Genomic DNA, 27255 nt, shown 5'->3' on the forward strand with positions numbered 1-27255 from the left:
TTTCATTTAACGATAGCAGAATGAAGCTTTTTTTCCTTCGACTTTTCAAAAGGATAAAGCGAAGAAAAATTCGATTTTTTTTTAATTTCGAATTTTAATAAAGATCAAAGATTGTTAATCAATGGGGAAATATTGAAAACGTATCCGTAAATCTTCATTTTGATCCTAAAGTTTGAGAAAAATATGAAAAAAAGCATCAAACCGTTACGCTAAAATTATACAAGTAACAGTATTTGATTTAGAATATGGTCGGAGTTCTTCGTTGTGATGCTTATCGTAGAAAAAATGTTTTTTTTTTAAATCCAACGCTTTATTTTATTCGCGCAATAGAAGTAAAACCTCAAGAAGTATCAAAAGTACAGTTGATAAATTTGAACGAACACTCTAAGAAGAAATATTCAAAAAATGGTGAAAGACATTAAAATGTTGTTTCCCCAACATGATAATCCATGCCTATATGTTGCTAGATCAGTGAAAAAAAACTTCAGAGTCACTTTCCTGGCACTTCTTACCCTAGCCTCTGATTTCGCCAGATGTTGCTCCTTCAGAATACAATTTGTTTCGCTGCGTGCAGAATGCTTTTTCTGGAGAGAGGTTAAATCCCTCGCAGATACCAAACATTGGCTTGGTAACTTGATTTCTTCGGCAATCAGACTAATCAGAAATTCTTTACTAATTTAGTTTATTACTGAAACAATAGACAGATTTTATAGTTTCAGAATGGAAATATTTTGAATGATTTGATCTTTAATTTTTATAATAAACTAGTGCTTGTTTTTGACTTAAAAAAAAGACGATTCATATTTATACACTTAATAATATAAAACTGAATTTTAATAAATATCCAGAGCAAATAAGAGATGAGACAAAATATCTAAGCGAACAAAATAATTACAAAGAATATTCCAACACTTACATTTGTATTAAATTAACCAAGGAATTAAGAATAAAAGGAATTTTTGTTCAAAACATCTTTTGGAAAAAAAATCATTTCACTTTAATTCCAACAACACACTCTGAAGATGACAGAATTATGTCAATTTGTTGAATACCATTCATCGAGAAGAAATAAAAACGATCACGAAACAGCAAAAGATTCCGTCAAAAGAAATTTAAGAATCTAAGAATAAAAAATTCCACACATTTTTAAAAATTCTTTTTATTCCTTTAGAAAGTTAGTAAAGGAAGAAAATTCCTTTCGTGCCGACAATCATAATGGAAATCAGATTTTTTTTCGCACAGAAAGAAAAAAAAATATGTCTTTCCAGTAGATCATAAGCTGAACTTCAAAGCCAAGGCATTGTGAAGATAATGGAGGGACGCTTCTCGTATGGTCTCGGGTTTGAAATCCAAGATAATATTTTCTGCCAAAGCTTTTCTCACACCTTCATTCTTGTGTAAAACAAGTCTTTTCTCTTCTTTTTTTTTATCAAAAAGAAATGTCAAAACCTAATTTTTTTTTCTTGGAAAATTTATGGCAGCGACATTTTTTTCCTTGTTATATCCGTGATTAATCGTGCTGAATGCGTCATTTTTCATTTTATATCTGAATTTGAACACAAGAAAATATAAGATATACTTAACTAATTTATTACTTTAAAGAATCGTTTTGATTTCGTTTTATTCATTTTTATTAGATATGAAAATTCAAATATAGAGATTATTTCCATAGCATAAATGTGTCCCGATCAATGTGATTAATCACTTATTATTAATAATAATTGCGATTAGTATTAATAATAACTAATGATTATTAATACTTACCGAAATTTTAAATTGCCTGTTGATAATTATTAGAAGATATGCCCATATAAAAGGGCTGTTATCTGTTAATAATATGTTGGGTATGATTGTCACATATTAACTAATTAAAATTGAAAAAAAAATCTCATCCACATTGGCAGTGTGTTTAAGAAATAAAAATCATTATTATTAGATGCAATTAACACTTAGATGTAAAGTATATTGTAACTAATGTACTCTTTAAAAGTAAATATATAATTAAAAGTTTTTCTTCCTTGCAATAGAATGTTCTTTATTCAATATCATTTTAAACACTCATATCAGAACTAATCCTTCAAATAGGGTTGAAACAAATGGTGATCCAAAAATAGAAAGAAATGAGATATAAGTTCGTTTCGGTATCTCGATATCACTTTTAAGAAATTCTACATTGCTACAGGATGAGACGCGGAAGTATTTCCTGAATGCATAGACATTTTTTGACCTTGATTTATGCCTCATTAGATGTTTTATCTGTTCAATCACTTTATTCCGATTTTTCCCCCACATATATGTAAGTGTCTTGTCATTTCTGAACGTACTATTTTATTTTATCTGAAAATTGCTTATTGATTGCTTATATGGCTAGTTCAAGAGGCAAAAAAAGCTTTCAAGAGTGGCACAAAGAATATTTTATATAATGTCATTAAATGTGACCGAAGTTACGTACCGTTGTTAATTTCAAAATGTTGTAAAGAAAAGAAAATCATGGATAAAAAAAAGAAGCAATTTATTAAGTTTCAAGAACAGAAATCTTCCATTTAAGGCATCATAATTTAATGCGCAGGCTTCTTATAGTAAAGAAAAATTGCTTTAAAGTATTGTATTGTGAATTAATTTCTTTTTCCAGATTATTACGAGTTATCCGCACTTTTTACACCTCCTAAATTCTCGAATAATCCGAGTTTAATTTATTATTAAATGTAAACATTTCCTCTTTCCATCTTTCTTCTCACCCCTTTTTTTTAATTAAATAAACGAATCCCGGCGCAAGCGAAAAAGTGCGGAAGGTTTTCGAATCCGTGAATTAATAGTAATATAGGTTTGGAACAAAAAAAGTTGTATCGCATAAAATAATGAAATCTGCCAAGTATAAATACCGAGAAGTAAAATAATATGAATAAATGAAGAAAAAAGTGTTTCTGATTTTTAAAATATTATAAAATCGTTATATAAAAGGAAATAAAACAATCTTAAGAAAAATAAAATTCCATTCCGACACGCTGAAATCCACGCTTCCAATGAAATGCAATGTCAAATGCAAAGTAAAAAATGCTGAAAGTAAATATTTACAATAACCTCTAACTGAAGGGAGAATAATATTAATGAGCAGATTTCAGCTCATTAACCTTTGCTACAATCCAGCTTTAAAAAAAACTTTAATAAAACGTGAAATTTACGATCGTATAACTATTTTTAATTCATGGTTAGATATATTCGTACTCATAAAATGGATTTCCCGAGTCTCTAAATGTCAAAAGAAAAGTTACGATTCTGCGTCAGAGAGGATATTTTCAAACTTCACCCAGCTTTCCAGACGGCCCTGGATGATTATATATGTATATATACACATATATATGAATAGCCATGGTTAGTATTGATAATAACCAACTAATTAAACTAACCATAACATTTATATATATAAATTTTTGGAATAGAAGCTGGCTTTAGGTAGTAGAGACCATGATCTAAGAGTATATGATGAAATTTTTATGTCATCTCATGAGAACCATTTCTGTATATAGAGGTTCGAAAAAGAATTTTAGCTACTTACCCTTTAAGACGTTTCAAAAAAGGATATTAAAATCTGAAATATAATATTTCAATTTAAAACACTTCAAACGTTTTAAGTTTAATTATTTAAAATTACATCACGGATTTCATAGTAGAGGAAACAATAATTGAAACTTCATCCAGCGATTCGATGAAAATGGAATTCCTCGTTTGTTCTAGAGATTTGGTTCTTTTCATACGCATCACATAAGATTCTATCAATTTTGTTTCTTTTTTCATGGATTAATACACTTATGGATATGTCATGTGTCACTTATTTTTTTCTCTACAAACACAAAGGCTTTTACCTACAGTGGAGAACATTTGTGAAAATGTCTTCAGGAAATGTGATCTCATCAATTAAGCGTGAGATTATGTGAGGAACGAAAATCGGGGAGGAGCAGTGACATAGTTTTTATGTTATTCGGGAATAATATCACGGTGTTTGTAATGGAATAGATGTTATTTCTCATAAAGAGGAAATGGGGCCATAAAAAGAATATTGTCCTATAATGGTAGTGATGGAATGATGCGAAATCCGTATTAATGCGGTTTCCTTTGTTAGAGAATAATCCCAAAAACTGTTGTTCTTTTTTTCCATACATGATAATACCGAATTTTTTCTTTCCTCTTTTAAGTACAGTATCATGATCAGTTAAGCAAAAAGGTTTGGCGGTATATAAAACGATTAGAAGAGGATTGTTGTTTTTTGCGAAATCTTTTTGGAAGGCTCCTGATTTGTTGGAGCTACAGGCCGGTAGAATCCTCGCAATATTTGTTTTTCATTTTTTTTCAACAAAAGGATTAAATTAAAAACCAAATGCAATGCCCATTAAATAATTGATTCAATTACACAATGTTAATTTGAAAAATTTTATAAGTATATATTTTTTTACAGCACAAATAAAAGGTTACCATAATCAGCGCAAGTTTTAAATTCGTCACCATTCGTGCAGTTACGTGTTAATAACCCTATTAAAAAACCATTTGACAACTGATAGATTAGTAAAAATTTAGCGTTACACGATAGAACAACGTGTTAACGCAAAATTTAAATTACACAAAAAGGACAGTTTTTTTCTTTAAATTGTTATATTTTTACTGAATTGTAAAGTAACAGGATAGATTTATGTATGGAATAGGACAAATGGCCTCCACGACTTTTCTGGCATATACGCACTCTTTTTCTATGACCATTTTGTATAAATGTGGCTTAAATTCATTGATGCATCGTTGAATTTCCTCCTTCAATGCATGTGTGCTTGCGGGCTTGTTGGCATAGACCTTCATATAATCACATAAAAAGAAATCCAATGGTGTTAAATCAGGCTAACCAAGGAGCCATTTCTCTAATTTTCGAACTGTAACCACCAGACTTTCATTATTTTTGAAATATTGTTCAACAATGAAAACACGTTGCTCTATCATGTAAAGCTCCATTTTTATTAACCCTAAACTATCAGCTGTCAAATGGTTTTTTAATAAGTTTGCCAACATTTTACTGCACGAATGGTGGCAAATTCAAATCTTGCTTTAATTTTGAGACACCCTTTACATAAATAGACAGTATAGTTGTCTACAGGTAATCTAGAAGTGGTTATGAAATAATTATTATTAAACTTGCATTAAAAAGCATTGTATTATTAAAGATTTAGGACTCACTAGGCCAATGTGATATCTCGATAGCTATTAATGAATTAGAATGTCGAATTCCATCTAGAGAACACAATCTTACTTCAGTGACTGAGTTTATAATTTTCTTTTACGAAAGTGGCATGCAAATATTCTTAAAAAACTAGTGACATATTTGCTGCTCTAATAGTCTTTTTACTTTCTCGCGAACATAGTATAGAGAAAGTATAGTAATCATCAAAAACTTCTAACTCGAGATTTTGACGAATCACCCAGTTTTAGATCTGCCTGAGTTCGAAGAACTCATTTTTGGAAAATGTCCGTTTGTCTGTGACAATGATATCTCAAAAACGTTTTGAGTTGGAATGATGAAATTTGGTATCCGATCTTCACACCACATTTGTAGATTTCTATCAAATTTTGAGCAAAATCCGTTCAGAGGAAGTCTATCTGTCCTGTTCTTCGAATGTAATTTAACAAGATAACTACCAAAACATAGAGAGCAAGGTAGAAAAAATAAATAAACAGATTTAAAATCTATAATGCAGACGACACCCATCAAATTTTGAACCAAATCCAGCGAGCGTTTACCATTTGTCCGTCTGTAGTTCCAAAAACATTTAAACGCGATAATTCAATAAAGGCAATGAATTAAATATGTCAAATTTGTTATGGGATTTTGAGACTACAACTGTAATTATGTATCAAATTTTTGTTTTAATCGGTTGAAAGAAATGCGACTAAAACATAAATTCGATTTTTCAATGCTATTTTGCATGTCAGAAATTAATCGCAAAAAAAAAAAAAACTCGCCAAGGATGACACGACAAATTCAATAAAAATGCTGATTTCACGCCAAAGATTAATATTCCGTCCCCCAATACCATGCGAGGCGTTCTCTGTTATAACAATTTTATTAGATATTATGCTAGAATGTTTTGAGAAACTGCTCACAGATGTAATCCAGTTAGCTGTTAATAGTTTTCCTATTAACATGGATAAACAGATTTGCAGCCTTTACTTCGATTGATGTAAGTTGTTCTACATTTGATGCAGATTTTCAATTCTTTGGTAAAGATCTCATATGAAATTTCATTAGTGCATTTATTCATTTTTGAATTACTGTTCTCACAGTCAAATGCATTCGTAATTCCAAAAATGATACTTTTTCTTATGCCAGGTTTACTCTCGGCCAGTTATAAGACGGCAAGTAGACAGCGCATGCGTAGAAAAGCTGAAAAATGCTGCTCGGTTGATGGCAAGTAATTGTCCCGATGGGACAACTACGAGCAGCTGTATTGTATTTTTTCTTACTGCGCATGCATTTGTAAAATTTGGCGGGGTTTTTTTTTTTGGCGTGAAAAAAATTGATCACTTATCGTAGATTAGTTCGTAGATTATTTTTGCTCTTTGTTCTTTCTGATGCGAGGTTGTGCTTCTCTTGAAATTTTATTGGTCCTTTCTTTTCTGAAGTTTTCCAAATTTAGGTATATTGACCCTTTTTTTAAATTTATTTTACCATGTTTTTTTATGTAAATATTCATTCTTTTAATACAATACGCAGTGAAAAAGAAAAATTCTGGGACGCCAAAACGGCAATTTATACCCAAACATAGAATACTTGAATCTGTCTTATGAAATTGTGGCCAACATAAATCAGTTTCTTTCTGCGCATGCGTTATCTACTTGCCGTCTTATAACTGGCCGAGTGTAAACCTGGCATTACTCAGAAGAATTTAAAACTCGAAAATTCGGGGAAATCCCGAGTTTCTAAATTTTTAATGTTATAATCTTTTTTCTTTATGTGTATCATATACGAAAAAAAAAAAAAAGTGTTGAACAATTATTTTGACTGTTTTCCCATTATTCCATTATATATCAAAAATAGAAAAGTATTTATTCTATTTCTTGCAGTTAATGGTTACTCTTATTTCAAAATAGAAATAAAGAACAAAGGATTTAAATTGAATTCTTGATAATCTCTTTTAATGGAAGGCGGCTTAATGAATATATAAAATATATATATTCTCTAGAATCCTGAAAAAACCTATCTTCCGCGAAAAGAATAAAATACACATTTTTCTATGAAATAGAATTTTCTAAATCAAGGATGGCGTTGTTCTTTTGTATTCTTCATCCTGGTTTAAAATACCCTCCTATTCATACATCTGCTTCTATTTCTTGTAAGATTATCAGAATAAATTGACGTCGGCCAAATGTTTCAGACAAAGCAAACTGAAAGTACTTTTACCTCAAAACGTATTCAAAAATTCGTTGTCTTCCTTATCTTATATCCGGTAAACTGATTTATGCTTCTTTTTATTGCGCTTGATTCCATAGAAGTGAAATTAACTGTCATATGAATAACTGCTATCTTTCTTTTTTTTCTGTGCTAATTATTTTAATATTTTTCATCTTATTTTGAAGTCCATGGATTCTAAGATAAGTAGAAATAAGAATTCAAATTAAAATGTGTTTTGATATTATCAATTAATTTTTAGAGAATTTAATGTCTTTAGATAATTTTATTGAAATTGATATTAATTTAAAAAACTTTCGCTAAAAGCATTGCCAGACGATTTTAAATTATTTTTGGAATATTTTTAACTGAAAAATAATCTTAATCTTATTTCTATTATTTTCTTTTCTATTTTTTTTTTTCTATTCTAATTGTATAGTTATTTTAGGGTTGGGTGTCAACACTCTTCTGTTTATATGATTTAGTTTAATTTTTATTAATTTTTTTATCTTGTATTTTTTTGATTTTTTTTAATTTGATAGAAACAGATTTCAGTTTTTCATGATACCAGCAAGAATTTTAGTGAGCGCATAATTTGAGTAAAAAATTAATTATTATTTTTTGTACATCCATCTTACAATTTTTAAAAATTAACATAAAGATCCATGATTGATTAGCGACTATCAAATTAAAACAAATTTTTCAAAGTTAGAATTTGATAGATCAAAGACTGTGAACAATTCTTTTTCTCAAACGTATATTTTCGGTTTGAAAATTAAATTTGAGTAGAATAGAATGAATTCAGTTAATAAAGATTAAAACTAATAATTTTTATGTTAAAGTTATTGAAATGTTATTTTCTAAAATCATTATTATGCTTCAAACGTTTTATAATTAAATTACTGTTCCTTTCTTATTTTATTGCACATTAAAATATCAAATTAAATCAATTATAAATAAAAATATTTCTCTTTCATGCGATCGTCTGGTGAACAATCCTTGCATTGCGAGTTGTTGCCAAATTACTTTGCATAATACCGAACATTTATCCCAACTATCATATAGCTCTGGTAAAAAGCACTTAAATCAAGATCTTAATTAAACAATATTATCTTTTAATCTATGATTTTATAATTAAACTAATTCCGAATAAGTTTTAAGGAAGTTTAAAGTTCCTTAAAAGATGAAAATTCCTTTAAGAATTATAATCTTGCATAAAGATCTTTCATGAAGGACAGAATATAACCGCATACCGACAAATAATTGATTATTAATTATATGTAAAATAATGAATGAATCCATGCGCATTCATTCATGTGAGAAATTAGAACTATGTGAAATAAGCTTACGCTGTTTTAAGTTTAATTAATTAAGTTTTAATTTTATTAAATTAATTAAGTTAATTAATATACTTAAATCATTCAAGTTAAGTTAATTACGTTTACTGTGATTTTATAAGAATATTTTCAAAAATAAATAGGATTATAATTTAATTTAATAACAATTATGTGAGGGGAAAATCTTATGACCAAACGATTAGTAGAATAATAACACAATTATTGCCAAAATAAGCGCGAAATATTTTTAAAAATTATTTAAATTCTTTAAACTAATATAATATTTATTCATATAAGACTATTTATACTAGAAGAAACCTCATGGCATTAGCCTTGACATAATAAAATTTAGCAAGATCAAAACCACAATAAATAAATTTATTTCGTTATTTTCGTTCGATCATAAGTAATACATCGATAAAGCTTGCACTCCATCTGGTTTTCCAGTGACTTTTGCTGATATCATTTGCAAACAGTATAAAAATAAAAGAAATTAAAATCTAAATAAAATAGAAAAAGGTAATATTTTTCGTTCAAGTGACACTCGCAAATTAAAATATGTTTAATCTTTCCACAAATCCAAAGAATACATCATTTGAAAAAGATCTGTCAAAACATGAGGCACAAATTCAATAGTATCAATAATGATAATAAGAGGACATTTTAAAAAATATTCACATTTCACTTTACATCTTACAAAGAATACATACTTCTATTTTTGTGTATGTGTGTATGTGTTTTTGAATGTTTTAAAAACAAAATTAATAAGTTTAAGATTAATGTGCGGATTTTCGTCAAACCATGCCACTCATCCAAAAACTCTCCAGAAGTCCGCCATCTTGGATAATTACCAGAAATGGCAACAAATGATTTTTGGAACTGTAATAAAAAAAATGTCTAGATTATATTTGGCGATAAATCGCCTCAAAACAATTTAAGTTTGGTGGCAATACATTAATCTCAAGTCTAACCGCAAAATTAAATATCTTAATCCATTAACTGCCATTTTTTTAATTTTTGGAAGGACAAATTATGTATATATATGTTCAAAAAATTTTTGAAACGGTATAAATATATTCAAATCATGTTTTTTTTTTTTTTTTTTTTTTTGGAAAATACTTGATCTCTTAGAAAAACAGATTCGTTATAAAATGATCAATAAATTCGTTTCAATAAAAAAATAAAAGATTGAGTAAATAATAAAACGTTACTTAAATTTCTAAATTACATATAATATGTACGGTATTTCATTATAATATAAACCCAAACCAAAATTTCAAATTTCAAATAAGACATTTCTGTTCCTTCTGTTTATTAAAAATTTCAAATTTGCCCGCTTGTTATAAAGAAACGAATCACAGAATACACACAGTTATGATTGATACATCTATATCTATACTTATAATAAAGCTCAATGTGTGTGTGTGTGTGTGTGTTGGCGCTCTACAGGCCAGACCGTTTGACATACAGCTACCAAATTTGGTACATGTATACCTTGGAGGTTGGGAATGTGCACCTGGGGTTTCTTTTTTCGAATTTTTAATTAGAATTTTAATTATTAATTAAAAACTAACTTTCCCGCCAAAAAAATCTTCCATTTTTCCCACCGCCAACTTTTCCGCCAAAAAAATCTTCCATTATCCCCAGCGCCAAACGAGAAAGGCTTCAGTTATTTTTTTCTCCCAACAGTAATGAGGCTAGGGTTAAAATTTTTCGGCGGATTATTTCAATCGGTTCTGTTTATTTTCTTAATGTTTGATGCATTTAAAATTAAACATTGTTAATGAATCAATCTTTCAGATTCATTCTGAAGTACTTTTGAATTAAAATAAAACAGAATAAAGGAAATTAAAAATTTCTAAACCGCATAGCGTTACCCCAACTGGCGTAGAAAAAATCACGTATTTGCGTTACGTAACCGGCGAAGAAAATTCACGCATGCGCATTCTGTTCTGATTGTTGCCATGACAACGTTATCAATGGATGATTTAAATTATTTTTGGGTTAGATGCATGCTTTTGTAAGTAAATTGTATTTATGTTAGTTATATATTTTTTGTATATGCTTATAGTTTTAAGTACATCGTTTTTTAAGTAGTTTTTTTAAAACCTGTTTTCAACCGTTTATTTTAAACGATTCGTTTTATTTTCTTAGTGTTTGATGCATTTAAATTTAAACATTATTAATTAATCGATCTGCTCATAATGAATCTAAGAAAATTTTGTTGACCAACTCTTGAGATATTACATAAATTTAAAAAAATATTCTTTAGTGCCCATAAAGTTTAAACGCTGAGTGACTCTATTTTCAGTAATCAGATTATAAAAAAATGCTTTGTTTCAGTAAAAAATATTATTATATTAATTGAAGATAAATTCTTTCCACTTTAATTTAAAGCATAAATTCTACGGCTGCTAACAGAAAATGAGAGAGATACATATTACGTTATGACTGAAGGCCTTTATAATATTATGAATGAATAAATGAATTTGAAGTTTTAAAATATTTTGATGAAGAAGCTATTAAAGTAGAAATTGCATAAAATATTTAATTATTAAAATTTTAACGAACATTAAGATTGGCGAACCGGCTGGTCGCCAAAGGCGGCTAGTATAAAATAAAACTCAGAAGTATCAAATATATTTCTGGCACCAAGTGGCGCCGTTCTAAATTACCTAAATGGGGGTCGTGGGCTAATGTGTTAATATTACACACAAAGAAAGAATATATTTTTATACATGGTATAAACCTTCAATTAATTAATAAAAAATATGCAATTGCAATCCTAGAATGAACTTGAGGAAATGAATTGTGAAAATTATGCAATTATTAATTTTTTAAATGATATACACATTTATTAGAACGATCCGCTGACCGGGACCATTTTAAGTTTTGAGGAAATAGAAAATTGCAATCATAAGTCTTTCAGTGTACAAAATATATTTGTGTTTCTTACTTAATGTTGCTTATTATGGTAACTCCTAGTTTCTGTGTTATTATCATACAGAGATAATTTATATATTTGTTACATTAATCATTTACAGTAAATTACAAAAGCATGAAAAAAATTAAAAAAAGGAAAACATTAGGCTTAAAAATTATTATGGTTTAAAGAATGAATCTAGCTACTTTTCATAGCTGATTATGTCTATGAATTACTACTTCCTGTTACGAATCAGATATTAAAATATTTTTCTACAACCTATTATTGCAGACTTTTATTTATAAAAACTGTTAAAATAATTTAATTTTATGCTTTATTAACTTTTCATTTTTTACATACATAAGCTAATGAACTCTTGGAACAAAGGCTCGAATATAAAAATATAAAGTATTCTATTAATTTTAATGTTTAATACAACCATATTTCTATTTTGACGTAAAACATGTAAATAAAGGAATAAATTTTATTATTAAAAATGGAATTGAAATAAATGTTATGATGTAAATTTTGTTAATACTTTAACGCAACATCCATTCAACAGAAAATATCCATGATGATTTTATTAATAATATCAGCAAACTTAATAGCCTTTAATATCAAAGGTAACGCTTTTATATAACAGTTGTATATAGACATATACAACAACTTTTTTTTTTAAATTTCTGAATTGATGAAGTGTTTTTAATGTTTCTAATGTTATTTTTTTATTCAGAAATCTTTTTACTGTGGCAATATTAGATAAATATTGGTTAAAGAATTATTGAGATAATTTATTAGTCTAAGTGTAGTATTTTTATTTAAAATCTGCTTTTTTATTAAAACATATTTATTGATATATTTATAGAATAAAAGATTATAAACAGGATAAGGTATGATTTATAAAAAAAATACAGATTTGTAAACAACATATTTATAGCGACATCATAAAGAATATTTATTTGCATTTGCATAAAATTTTTAATTCTTTTTCCTAAATATTAAGCTAAGAAATATCAATGTTATACCAAAAAAATGCCATTTTATGAAAACTTTTTATTTCTTTTGAATTTCAGACAGCTAATAAATTAAAACCCATGAAGCTCAGTTTATTAATGCAAAATAAAATTGGAACCAAGAAACCATGAAAAGATGGTATTTAATTTCATTAATGTATTTTATGCAATTCATTCCCATAACAAATTAATATTAACACAATTTTTTTATTATTTACGAAGTTGATTACTTTAATAAAAGAAGATTTTTTAAAAAACTTGCAAACATTAAGTATTTTAAAGAAGAATACAACTGATGTATGAATAATTAAATAACTATTACTTTCATCTTATTTTTATACCTGGCAAACTTCCTAACTATTAGCAAAAAGTATGTTATTCAATAGAAAAGTGCAAAGCTTTAGAAAATCGTTTGAGTCTTTATTTTTTTCTTGCAAACGATTACTTTAGAATTATTTTATTTCGAAGTACAATTGTTATTGGGGTGAATTTTATGTAACGTTAACATTAACTACATTAAAAAACTTGACATAAATAAATTCATTACTGTTTATTCCATGCCTTTCTTTAACTCCACACGTTATCTGGCTAAATTTGGAAGTCGGAGATTCAGTGAGACTCTAAATTATACTCAAAACAATGAATTAATTATTAGTTGCCCATTTTCAATGCATGTAAAAGTTCACATTATTAACTATTCATTGAAGAGAAAGAATAAGTTGCAGTTGCTCATGCGCAGAAAACCTTTGAAAATGAAACAAAGAGAGCAAATTTTTTGTTTGTTATCTTCTTATTATATATAGGTTCAAGAAACATTTTAAGGATGTATCAGATAAAAATAAAGTGCAAGTTTCCATTTGGCGAATTTTGTATAAATATGGCAAAACAATATGCAGAGGTAGAGCGGGAATTCAGAAAAACAAACAAAAAAAATTAATTGAAATCTGCTATTGCAAATTTCAAGTTTTCATGTGTGAAAGTTATTATTTTTTATGTCACTTGGTTATACATCAAACAGAAAAACATCGTGTTTCTCCATGACTCATACTTCGCAATCACCAACATTTAAAAAATCGGTAGTTTTTGATCATCTCAAAATTAATCGAGTTCTAAATATTCTTTTTCTTGAGGCCAGTTTTTCTTGAAAAACCAGTTAAACTGGTTTGAAACAATCAGTGACTATAAGGTTATGCATGCGTCGATATTTAGAAAAAGCTAGTTTTTTCGGAGGGGTGGAGGGGGGTATTTTTTCCATCTGAAAATCGTTCGAGCTTCAAAACTTTTTTTGCTAGCTAGAAAAATTGAAAATTAAAAAAAAAAAATTATACATACATACATACAATTAAATATATATATATATATATATATATATATATATATATATATATATATATATAATTTAATCCAAATTAATTTCCAAAGCTTTATCTTAATTTAGCCCATAATAATTTCATTCTCTTATTTCCTGATACAATTCCACTTTCTATTTAATTAATTCAACTGAAACTGTGTAAAAAAATTACTGCGCAATCAGTCTACGTATCAAGTGAAAATGATACTTTCGGTGCCCTTGGCAAAGGTCACCACTTGTATTGAATTGGAGCGTGGCAGGAAATCCCATGTTATATAAGACTAGTGATCATTTGTTTCGTCCCTTTTTCTTACTTCTGCTTTTGTGCCGCGCTGCGCTTTCCTGTAAATAAATCATGAGTGTCTCCAGGGAGAGAATATACGAAATTAAAAATACAAAATCTCTCTCTCTCTCTCTCTCTATATATATATATATATATATATATATATATATATATAAGTTTCAATACTTCACCTCGCTATTTCGCGATCATTCCCATTTTCTTTGTGCTTCTTAGGGCGATACTTCTTACAAATACTTTTTTTTTGGCCAGATAGGAGAATCGCGTATATTGGGGGTGCATTCACGCAAAATTGTAACTTTTTGTTGGCGATAAGTCGTTAAATGTGACTACCTTCTTTGCCATTTTCTAATAACTCAAAAAGCGAAAAACTGATGCCTCAAAGGCGATAAATCGCCAAATTTCTGTCCGTACAATTTGTGACTTCAAAAATCGCAAACCAAAACAACATCATGTTCTCACATGATAATAAATAAATTGCGGAATGGATTCCACTTAAATAATCGCTCGAAACATAGCAACAGTTGGTTGGCATTTCTTAAGCGTCTACGTCATTTTTGCGATTAAATAAGAATATCGTGACATCTTACGTTTTTTAATCTCAAAAAATATTGAATTTGGAGAATTGAATCTGCAAATGATGAAGGATTCGGAGAACATTTTCTGTTCAATGACATATGCAAGATTGGCACACATTTCTAGTTTCACATTAGTGGTTTTGCTCCGTGATAATGCACTGCCATTTGCACGTTGAACAAACTGACGAAATTTTGATGGAGAGTAATTGAACACCCACCATATCGCTCCGATTTTTCGTCATATAGTTTTGTCGTATTTGTTCCGCTGGAAATGGAACTGAAACAATGCTTTTTATGATCAGGCAACAAATTCATGGGCACTGTTCGAAACTGGTCTCAATCACCGCCAAGTAACTTCTACGAACAAAGTAGTCGCCTCTTGGTGAACCAATAGAACGTGTGCTTGTATGATTTTGGCGTTTATTTTGAAGAAAAAAAATTATTTAATTCTGAGGAACTTGTTCTGCTTTTATTTGACTAGTCCTTATATATTCATGAATCATTGAATTACTCACATTTATGATTTCGAACAGCTTCAGTAATGAAACTTAAAAAGTTCTTCAGCTAAATTTCCCAGATTTTATCTAATTTCCTTCAAAACACAACGAGAGCCAGATCGAATCGAAACTGCTTCTCAGAGGAATATCTAATTGAATTCAATAATTATATTTTAACACACTACGTACGGGTCACGAGATTTCTCGTTTTTAGCAGGCCGAACATAGTGGCCATTTTCATGTTTCTTCTACTAAATCGATGCATAACCAACCAGAGACAAATATTTAATATATTAAGGACCGTAACTAAATCATTAAGACATACGCCTGGAGCAGCACGTTTTTAGGCAAACTTGTACATTCTAAAATCATTATAACTTTGTTATTTATGAAGCAATAACAGACGGGAAACGCAATACGAGAAAACTCGTGAAAGATCCGTAGCAGAAAGGATTCGAAACACGAGAAAATTCGTGAGCGGCTCTTAATGTCTTGAAACAAGATACTGCTGCAAATCGTGTCGAACACCATTGCACAAGAGAATATGCTTTATCAATTATTACACTCTAAAGCATTATTCAAGTCTATGAAATAAATAATAGTTAAAATTTAAAAAAATATTACATAATAAATACTATGTATAAAATATATAGTAATATTGCAGAATATTTTATGTAAATATAATACCAAATGAAAATTAAAAATGTACATATATGCATCCTATTGCTTGCCAAGCAAGCTTCTAGAGCGTTCAAAAATGTGCCAGCCCTGGAAGCGCATTGAGCGCGTAGGGTACCGTGCCCAATGTGTTAATATTGATATTTAAAAATATTTTTTTAAACATAAAAGCAGCTTTTTGAATCATTGTGAAATACCAAACCAGCGTTTGTTCATTAAAATTTAACGTTTCAGGAAAATTTCATCATAAACAATATCAGATTAAATTGCCATTTGATGCTACAAAATATTTTTTTTTAATTATCAACTCGTAACCTTACCTTTAGAAATGTTATAAGCTGATACTGCCATTACGAAATTCCCTATTTCATAAATTCTGGGAACATTAGCAACCGCGTTCTTCCTTTTTTTGAAAAAAACTTCTCAGTTTTAATGTACTGCCTCTCAGTACTGCCTCGATAATTGAATGAATATTGTATTACACAACAATTACCATCTTTGATAAGACACTAGGTTTCGAAAGATCATTATATAAATCGTATAGAATAGATAATGAATGTTAAAAATTAGCCAATTTAGATATTAATTTTTTGTGTTTTCGAGATATTAATAATGAATTCTGAACAAAAGATGCAAGGGGAAAATTATATGTAAATTGATATCACTAGTCAAATGATGTAGAGGCGCATTTTATTAATTGGTATGTTGATATTTAAATGCACAAAATCTCGTAGCATAAAATTTATAAATCAATATTTTGTGAAAGTACAAATAATCTATGTCTTTATTTTTGATTTTTAAACAGAATTTCTTGGAAAAATATTATATCATAAAGCTTTAATTCGATACCGCTATCCTTGGAGATTTAGAGATTATTACTGTTTGCAATATTTACTTTGAACGCACAAATAGAACACAAATATATGGATAGATACAAATGTGTGTGTGTGTGTGTGTGTGTGTGTGTGTGTGTGTGTGTGTGTGTGTGTGTGCGCGCGCGTGTGTTCGTGTATGTGTAAACATGTTTTTGCAGATACTTGACAGAGAACAGACTTGTTAACTTCGATGTAGTTTCTGGAGGCATAATTTGTAGAAGAAACAAAGGATCATAAAATATGCGTCAGAGTCCATCGCGACACAAGATCAAAAGATATTTTTCCCTTCGGTGATTTTACTGTGAGATTTTGATAGGGATTTCTTTGACATATGTCGATTTAAGGAAATAAATCTTAGGTATCCTTGAAAGACTGCTGTAAGCATTAGGAATTTTTATCCCTTTGTGCGCGAAAAAATGCTGAGTCCAGCAGTTCTACAGAACGCTTGTTGAATTAGCTAAATAAAAAAAGTAGAACTGGATCAGGGATATATATATATATATATACATATACAGTGGTGGCCAAAATTGTAGACACCTTTGAAAATTTTAATGTTTTCAAACTTTGTATGCTTATAGAAAATGTAAACTTTCACAAAATGGTAAAAATTACATATCATTTTAAAGGGAACTTAATGCTGATTTGAATACCAAAAGTAAAATTCAAATATTTGTAATACAAAAAAAGTTGAGTGGCATTAATTATCGACATACGTCAGATGCTGATGACTGCAGTGAGTTACCAGTGCTTAGTAAGGTAGCCTTTATTTTTTATTACAGCTTCACACTGATGTTTCATTGAGCTGACGATATTTTTAAGATCTTCCTTCGTTATTACACGATGACAGGAAACAATTATAGACTTAATTTATCCTCTTTTATTTGATGAACGCTTCATATGTATAGGAGTTTTCAAACGGTGCCATAAGTTCTCAATAATTTTGAGATCAGGGCTGTTTCCTGGCCATGATAATAACTCAATGCTTTCTGTACTAGATGACACTTTCTATATTTTTGCTGTATGGCAAGGAGTTGAATCCTGCTGAAAAATAAATGTTGCATTGTTGGGAAAGAGATCACTGATGGAAGGTGTAAGTTTTGTCTCTAGGATAGTGTCAATGTATTTTCCTACATTTAATGTCCCATCGATAATATGAAGGGGACCAATATCGTCTGCTGACATGCATGGCCAAATCATTACACTAACTGAGCTCTTCATAGTTGCCTTCAGTCAGGATGTAGCTCTTCGCCTATTCTATGTCTTACTTATTTTCGCCATCGCTACCAAATAACAATATCTTTGTTTCACCACATAGTATAACTTGTAACTACTGATCATCTGGTCAATTAATGTGTTCTTTTGCCCACTGTAATTTTTTTATACATTGCTGTAAATTTTTTCGTTGAATTCTACCTCTTAACCTCTTAATCTAACATCTAATAGTCTTCTCCTGATTGTTCTTGAACTGACATAAATGCCAGCATCATTCAATTCACTTCTGGTGGCCGTTGATGACATTCTTCAATCATGGAGACATAGTCTTTTTATTCTTCTGTCATGAGCAGATGTGGTGTACCTTTTTCAGACATTTCCTGCTTAGTTTTTTTATTGAATTTGTCTCCTGATATAGTAAACAAAACTTTCGGACGCCATATATAGTTACTGAACCCCCCCACCTGTTTTGCAATTTCAGTATTGGAAAGACCATATTCATGTAACACAATAATCTTAGTTCACTATCTAAGTGTCCAATCTATTCTTTTATTTGATGGCTTTGCTTCATGACTAAATATTAGAAATATTTACAACAATTCCTACTAAATATTAAAAAGCTTAACAAAATTTTTTACTTGTGATTTGATTATATAAAAAACAGTCTTCCTTCTATAGAAACAAGCAGAATAATGACCTTTGTCAACTATAAACATGATGTTATCTTCTTTTGGCTGTTATTAACATTTTATTGGTTCCCAGAACAAGAACAATGATTGGCCAGGAAAGTTAGAAATTACAATCCACTTCATCACTGTGTTTGTTATTCAGATTAAAGTACGAATAACTTTTTTTTTGTATTGAAAATATTTGAATTTTGCTTTTTGTATTGAAACAGCCTTAAATTCTCTTTAAAATGATATGTAAGAGTTTGCATTGCATTTTGTGAAATGTTACATTTTCTATAAGTATACAAAGTTAGACAACAACGATTTTCAAAAGTGTCCACAATTTTGAACACCACTATATATATATATATATATATATATAATTTTTCTGTGCTAATGGTCAAATGTATGCCAATTTCATTCATCTAGTTCAGTGAATTTCTTAGTTATAATATTCTCAAATACATGAATAGTCAGACAGATTTTCTCTTTGTTGGATCTCGACAAAAATTTGACATTAATCTAACAATAATCTGCTACGTAATAAGCTCTAAACGCCCAATTTCATTAGTCGAGCTTTCCCATTTATAAGTTGTATTTAAAAACGCAGAACTTACGTAACTATAACTGAAATTTTTTTATGTTTTTACTCATAAAGGAAACTGAATTTGGGTAGCCCCTCTGTTTGTGCCAAAAGGAACATATATTTTATTTTTGAATTAATTAAAAGGGAGGAAAACATTTTGTTATTTCTTCTAGGAATAGCCTTTGTAGGATGATATTTTGAAGTACTATCATTTAATAATCTAAAGGTTCAAAGAGGGTTTAAATTATGTCAGTAGTACACTGGATATAACATTTCCTGATAATATCCATAACATTTTTTTAGAACATCCATCATTAAATATTCTACATTCTGACACTAATGTTTGACTTCTGGTTTCCAGGATCTGAAAGAACCGTCGAATCGGATAGAATGATCATCTTATCACCCGGAGTTCATTCTTTCCCCTTCAAACTGGGTCTTCCTCTAGGTCTGCCCTCTACATTCTTGGGGAAGCACGGGTGGGTCCAGTACTACTGTAAAACAGCACTAAAGGAACCATCCGGACTGACTCACAAGAATCAGCAAGTCTTCATCGTTATGAATCCTATAGACTTGAATCTAGAGCCAGCTTTGCTGATGGTAAGGCAATTACTTTTTATGTTTTTATTTAAAACGGCGCATGCGCTGAAGGTGAAGATTTGTTTCCTGGCCGCACATGATGATAAATACGTCAGTTGACTTATCATTTTGTACTTAGTTAGAACGACACAACTCAGGAATATCGATCTGTACTTTTAACCAGCGAGAGTGGTTTCTCCTAAAAATTGTCGCATACATTCTAATAATACTCATACTCATGCCATACTCTCTAATACTCCTGCCAAAGATCGCCTTACATGACACTGGCGTACAATAGTTATGGCATATAATCGTTTGGAATGAATGTAGAATGTACATTATTACTGAATCTATCGTGTCATTCTTGGCGAGTTATTCGGCGATTAGTTCCAGGCATGCTTTCTCGGAGATTTTCTCTTAGTGATGGCCTGTTCCTTGTTTTATAGAATGATGAGGAGAAAGGACAGTAATTGACCACTTTGTGGACAATTACCTTGGAGAGAATGTCAGTTTGACTAATCGGTCAATGTAAGGATGGACAATGCTTAAGATAGCAGTCGGCCACAACAAATCCTGTCGATACTGCTACGTTCAACGGTAGCGGGGTGGTCGGCTGCACACAAGAAGAAGAAGTCCCAGCCATGCATTAATAATATCCAAAAATCGATTTTATGTTTTAGACCATTAAACCGAATTATGTTTGAACGTTTTTCACAACCGACTGAAGTCAAAATTGCACTTGTAGTCATAAAATCCCATATGAAATTAGATATATTTAAGTAAATGCGTTTTTGAAAATTCGCGTTAACATCTTTCTGAAAGTATAGACAGATAAACAGTCAACCTTTGTTAATTTTGTCTCAAACTTTGACAGGTGTTTACACAATTAATGTTAAATCTATGTACCGAATTTTACCCATCTAGCTGTCTTCGTTTTGTTGTTATAGTGTTAACTTATATTCGAACAGACGAACTTCATCTGAAAATATTTTAATCAAAATTTGGTTCACATCTTCAAATTTGGTATAAAGACCGTATACCAAATTTCAACTGTCTAGCTCAAAGTGTTTTAGAGTTATCTTTGTCACAGATAGAAGGACGGACATTTTCCAAAAATGTATTTTTCGAACACATAGGGGTCTAAAACGTGGAGATTCGTCAAAATTTCGGGGTCTAATTTTTTGACGATTACTATATTTTCTTTATACTATGTATACGAAGAAGTAAAACGCATTGTTCAAAAACTTGTTGTCCGCTGTACTCCTTATCAATAAATTGCTCCTTGTTTTAGAATTGTTGTTGTATGGTTTCCCTTGTAGAAGGTTACAAAAGGCACATTGGGTTATTTCTATAGCACAAATAAACATTGGATTGCTTCTTCCTGGAATAGAAATTTTCTCGGGTTTTTCCTGCAAAATAAAGCGCAAAGTTGGACAGGCTCTACCGAAATTCCTTTGGCAGAGAACAATCTGCCCACATATTTCATTAAAAATCCCCCGGAGTAGTCTCCCCAAAACTTTCTCGCATACACTCTAATAAATTTGTCATAACAGAGAAAGCCTTGCATGACACAATAGATAAGAAATATTAATTTTTGAAATGAATTTAACATTTTTACTGAATTTATCACGTCATTCTTGGCGAGTTATTTGGGATGAATCCCTAGAATCCATTAATAGAATCCAAAAATTGATTTTGTGTTTCAGACATGTTTTCCCCAAACAATTGAAACAAAATTTGACCCAGAGTCACAAAATCCCATACCAAATTTGATATATTTAAATCACTGCGTTTTTGAACAATCGTGTTCACTTTTTTCTAAAAATACAGACCGACAGATAGTAAACCCGTAGTTGGAATTGGTTCAAAATTTGATGGGCGTCTACATTATAGATTTTTATTCTGTGTACTAAATTTTATCTATCTAGCTCTTTTCATTTTGTAATTATAGTGCTAACTTATATTCAAACAGTCGGATCATGGACTTCCTCTGAAGAAATTTTTCTGAAAATTTCTTAGAAATCTACAAATTTGGTGTGAAGACCGCATATTAAATTTCAATCTTGTTTTTCAAAGCGGTTTTGATTTATTTTTGTAAGGGATAGACAGGCAGACATTTTCCAAAAATTTGTATTTCAGACTCGAGTTTGAATTTTTTGATGATTACTAGACGTTCTCTATACCACATAGGCATAAAAGTAAAAAAGTCAGGCAAATATATATAATTCTTGACTCACTGAGTAGTCAAATAGGTAGACCAAGTTGGAATAAACCGTACACCACAGGATTGTATCAGAGATGGATGTCCATATATTCAAAATGCAAGTCTATTAAAAACTTTATTTTTTATTTGCTAAATAAATAAATTTGTAAAAATACGAAATTTATTAATTATAAAATATTAATATACTAACATTTTATAAAATATTAAGTTCTGATAAGATTCGTTACTCACATTTGGCAATTACAGCATTTTTAAAGATTGAATTTTGACAAATAGTTCAAACATTAACGCCGCGAATTGTTAAATTACAATAATAGAAATAAAAAAAAACTCATTTTCACAAAGTAAAATAAATGTTTTCTCCTTTCATTTATTTGATAATTTTGAATTCCTTTAGTTTACTAAATAATGATTTTAATAATCCAATATAAAACAAATTGTAGCTTTTATAATTTTGTATAATTAGTAGAATTTGTAGTTTTTAAAAATTTATTTATTTATTGGTAAGTTATTTAAGCAACCTGCCTGTAATCCTCTCAGTCCAGCATTCAGGCAGCAAAAGAAATCTGCCACCGGATATGTATGATGGTTGAAAATAGTTTCATTAAAAAAATTATCAATATCTAAAAAATTGAATATAAGACGACGTAAGGGAGGGGCCCTGCTCCCCCCTGGTAGCTTTTGATTGTCAACCCCAATGTTGTCCGATGTTAGGCAGTTCCAGTTAGTAAGTTTTTAAATTCCACTCGCCATTTATTCAATGCTGGAAGCTTAATCTTTCCATGAAGAGGACATATGTTTTCCAAGCGGCGTACTTCCGATTAAAAACTCAACAACCCACAGTGAGAAATATGAATTATTTGCTTATATCTCCAATGTCTAAATATTGAAACAATTTCTCCCATTTTACCGTCAACTTAGATGCTCACTTTTTCAGGTTTCATTTTCAAATTCTCGCTTGGTCTTTCTTCGCATTTTTTCTTCATTTGATTTAGCTGGATACCCTATTATTATTTTTTTTAAAAATACAGGATTAAGGAATGTATTAATTAGATAGTCAGACGATTGCTAACCGAGAGAAAAAAAATTTCGTTACTCGGAAAAAGATGAACAAACCGGAAAGCTGTTCATTAGTGTTGCCACAAACGGTATGTCTAAAAGTAAAATATTCATTTGCTGTTAATTTTGTGTTAATTAAAGATTCACTTTAAAGCTTTCTGACGCTATTTCACTGTCAAGTGCAATATAAATACTTACTATGACGTAGTAATAATTTTAATTAAATATTTCCAACTAAATCTACAAAACAAACTTCAAATGGTATCTGTCATGTGATTCGCTATCTACCAATCACAAAGCGAATAAAACGCAATGTTTACATATTTTTTTTTATATAATAAATATATATTTTCTTAATATAACTTTTTATGAACTCGAAAAATTAAATTCGCTACAATCTGAATATGTTTTGTACAATTTCTTTCAACTACGGTACGTGTCGATTGTAATGGCGGTCAAAAAGCGCCAAGAAAACATTTCGTCAATTTGGCGATTTCAATCATTAAACTATATAGCATGTGATTCACACATTCAAAAATTTTCATAATCAATAATAATTCAATTTAATAATAATAATAACACTTTATATTTTTATAACTTGGAGAAATTTTTTCTTGTCACTTTTTGGTCACCGTTAAAACCGAATTGTTCCTCAACTACTACTTACAACAACCATTAGCACTTCACATTCTTAATATTGTAATATCCTTTTAAACAAAACATTCCGCATTACGATACTGTGTCCGAAGCTTCTTTAAAAGAAATAAGTATGAAAAAGAAATAAATATCCAAAGTTATCAGGAATCTTTGATTTATGAAGACAATGTAATCAGGCTTTGTTGTTCTTTTAAGGATTCATAAATCTCTTTTGGTTTTAGAAAAATCAGAACGAATATCATATTTTCTACATATTGATGGATGGGGAAGACTTTATGGGGCTTCTCAAGTTTTTCCGACTGTTTTTTTCCTCCCATGTTTATGTTTTCAAGACTTCTGAAAGGGGACTTAACTTCTTATTATTACGACAATTTCTCTTTCAGAGACGTATTTGATTTACGTTGCATGGTTGAAAATCTGATTTTTCAGAATTTAGTTTAGACAGTTCCTGGGAAAATTGAGGTTTACAAAAAATTTTGAAAGAAATAATAAAACTGGGAGGGAAAAGACATATGACTGCCTAAATCATAAAATGCTTGAATTTATTTGAAGCTTTCTCTTAAAGTTATTTGAAGAATATTCATACCATACATATACTAAAATAACAAACGATTTTTTTTTACTATAAACAGGTATGCTTTGAGCTATTTTGATACTAGCAACCAGCATTATATAATTTCATTTTTTCTTTATTTTAATTCTACATTATAATTTCTAATATAATGAAAAGATATTTAATAATATTTCGATAGTTCTCCGAGTTGAAAGATTTAATTTCAAAATTAGAGATTTTGTTTTAAAATATCTTCAAAAATAACTTCTTTTTTTGTAATATTTATGTATTTCCCCCCTGATATATTTAGCATATAGCTAAATATTTAACATATACTTAGGTCAAGATTTAGATATATTTATGCTACGATCTTTTAAAAAAAACAATAATGTTCCTTTTCTAAAAAATCAAAACAAATTGATTGATCTATTGATTATTTACAAAATGTAATACAAAAACAATTTATTTTCAAAATTAATTTCACAATTAAAAATTACTTAAAAAATATACAGGATTGTAAATTAAAATCTGAGCAAATCTATTACTAAAAGACCAACAATGTTTTAAACAAACTATTGTATTGCAAACTATTGTCTATGTATGTCTATTCCAATAAAACAATGTGCGAATCTGTATTCTGATATCATTAGAGAAAAAAAATATTTCTTGACCATCATTATATTTTATCTACCGAACAAATTGCATAGCCAGAAGTAATAAGGCACTCAGAAAAATTTACATATTTCATTCTTTTTCTTTTCTTACAGCAACCTTTCCACTGTGAGATCGAAGACACTCTGGGCATTCCTTGTCTCAACTCTGGACCCGTCTCTTGCCGAGTTCGACTGGATCGCGGTGGCTACGTCCCGGGGGAAAGCATCTGTATATTCGCAACTATTGACAATGGAAGCCGAGTCACGATCAAGAAGACGAAAGCGATTCTTACCGAAGTAAGTTCTTCTCATAAGAAAGAAAAATTATTAGCGATAAATTTTCGGTAACACACAGATATAGTATAAAGCAGCGGGAGTGGTCTCCCGAAAACTTTCCCACATAAACTCTAATAAAGATGTTATTCCAAAAAACGCGTTGCACAGCTTTGGCGTACAATACCCACAAAATATTAACCTTTGGCGGGAAATTACAGTTTTTACTAAATTTATCGTTTAACACTTGACGTTATTTATCGATTAATCCTGTTGATGTTTCTAATGGCACTTGTCATAGACAAGCCCACTGACTTTAGAAGTCAGTGATTTTAAGCCAAGAGTGCGTCTGTTGTTTTTTCAGTAGCGCCATCTAGGGTCAAGAGCACGACTGGACTACGCACACGTCACAACCCTTTTTACGGGATGGACTTCGTTCATGCATTCCATTCACTTATCCACATATCGTAATTTAGACCTGAATCAGCGAACGATCACCCCTGATCCAGTACCCCCAGTGGTATTACTCTCGACATGGAGGACTTTGTGACTACGTCAGATTTATACCAGCCACCACACACACAAGGAGTCTTCGGCTGGCGGGGTTCTAATTCGCAACCCAAGGGACGCGAATCCAATGCCTTACCGACCAGGCTATCCCTGCCCCCCAGAATACATACTCAGTTTTGTTTACTATATTATGAAGTATAAAACGTTAATGGGCTGGACTTTGAAAATAAAACTCTGAGCACTCGTGGCGTTTACATTCACTTATCCACATATCGTAATTTAGACCTGAATCAGCGAACGATCACCCCTGATTCAGTCTCCTCAGTGGCATTATTCTCGACATGGAGGAGTTTGTGACCCTGACATATTTATACGTGCGCCAGCCACCACTACACACGGAGAGTCTTCCGTCGGTGGGGTTCGAACTAGCAACCCAAAGGATGCGAATCCAACACCCTACCAACCAGGCTACCCTAGCTTGTAATTAATAAAAGTTATGCAGTTAAAAATATCCGAAAACCTAATTTGTGTTTTACACGCTTTTTCCTGAACAGATTGCCAAAAAATAATTTGATGCAAAACTACGCTTGCATTGATAAAATCACGTACCAAATTTCATGTATTTAAATCATTGTGTTTTTGAGTTAACGCATTTACAGGAATGCCTGGCATTACAAGCCTTCTGGTTCTGTTTCATGTCTATTTATTAATTAATTCTTAAAATTTAATTTTGTATCGACATGCTATGAAAATTAATGAATGAGTACTTTAACTACATAGATTACTCGGGAAAAAATTGGCAAAAACTAAAAGTTTCATTTTTTTAAAATCAATTCTAATAATATATAAATTTAAAGATCAGAGAATTCAAGAACTATCATCAGCACATCGTTTATACAGTAGCGAATATTAATTTTTTACTTAAATTCATTCAAACTTTTGCCATTTGGGATCTTTACAACAAATAATAGAGAAATAGAAATAAATTAAACCTAATTTAGTGATGAACGATAAAGGAACTGGTAATTTTCCTTTAAAATTTCACTTACACTAACGCAGTACTATATTTAGCTACTATTTATATAATATTGCGACATTGTCGCCAAATATTGGCGACAAATAACTCAGCGATGACTAGTGCCATGCTAAAGAAAAATTATCGAAAATTTTAAAATCATGTGGTAAATTCTAATGAAATAAGTGGGTCCCCGCCCTCCATTAGAATTTACCGTTAGAATTTGCTTTTGGGGGGGGGCTTGGAGAATCATTTAATATATTAATATCCATTTTGACAGCTGATCC

At 30.1% G+C, this 27255-nt stretch overlaps 1 protein-coding gene across 1 annotated transcript in view; it reads left to right on the plus strand.

Moving 5' to 3' along the window:
* Window positions 1-27255, plus strand: part of LOC129962075 (arrestin domain-containing protein 4-like) — a 129383-nt gene that overhangs the window by 62135 nt on the left and 39993 nt on the right. The window contains exons 3-4 of the mRNA XM_056075787.1: window positions 19807-20045; window positions 25285-25467. Coding sequence (XP_055931762.1) covers window positions 19807-20045; window positions 25285-25467 — 422 coding nt within the window. The remainder of the gene's footprint in view (window positions 1-19806; window positions 20046-25284; window positions 25468-27255) is intronic.

This window comes from Argiope bruennichi, chromosome 2, assembly GCF_947563725.1.
Source record: "Argiope bruennichi chromosome 2, qqArgBrue1.1, whole genome shotgun sequence".
Lineage (NCBI taxonomy): Eukaryota > Metazoa > Arthropoda > Arachnida > Araneae > Araneidae > Argiope > Argiope bruennichi.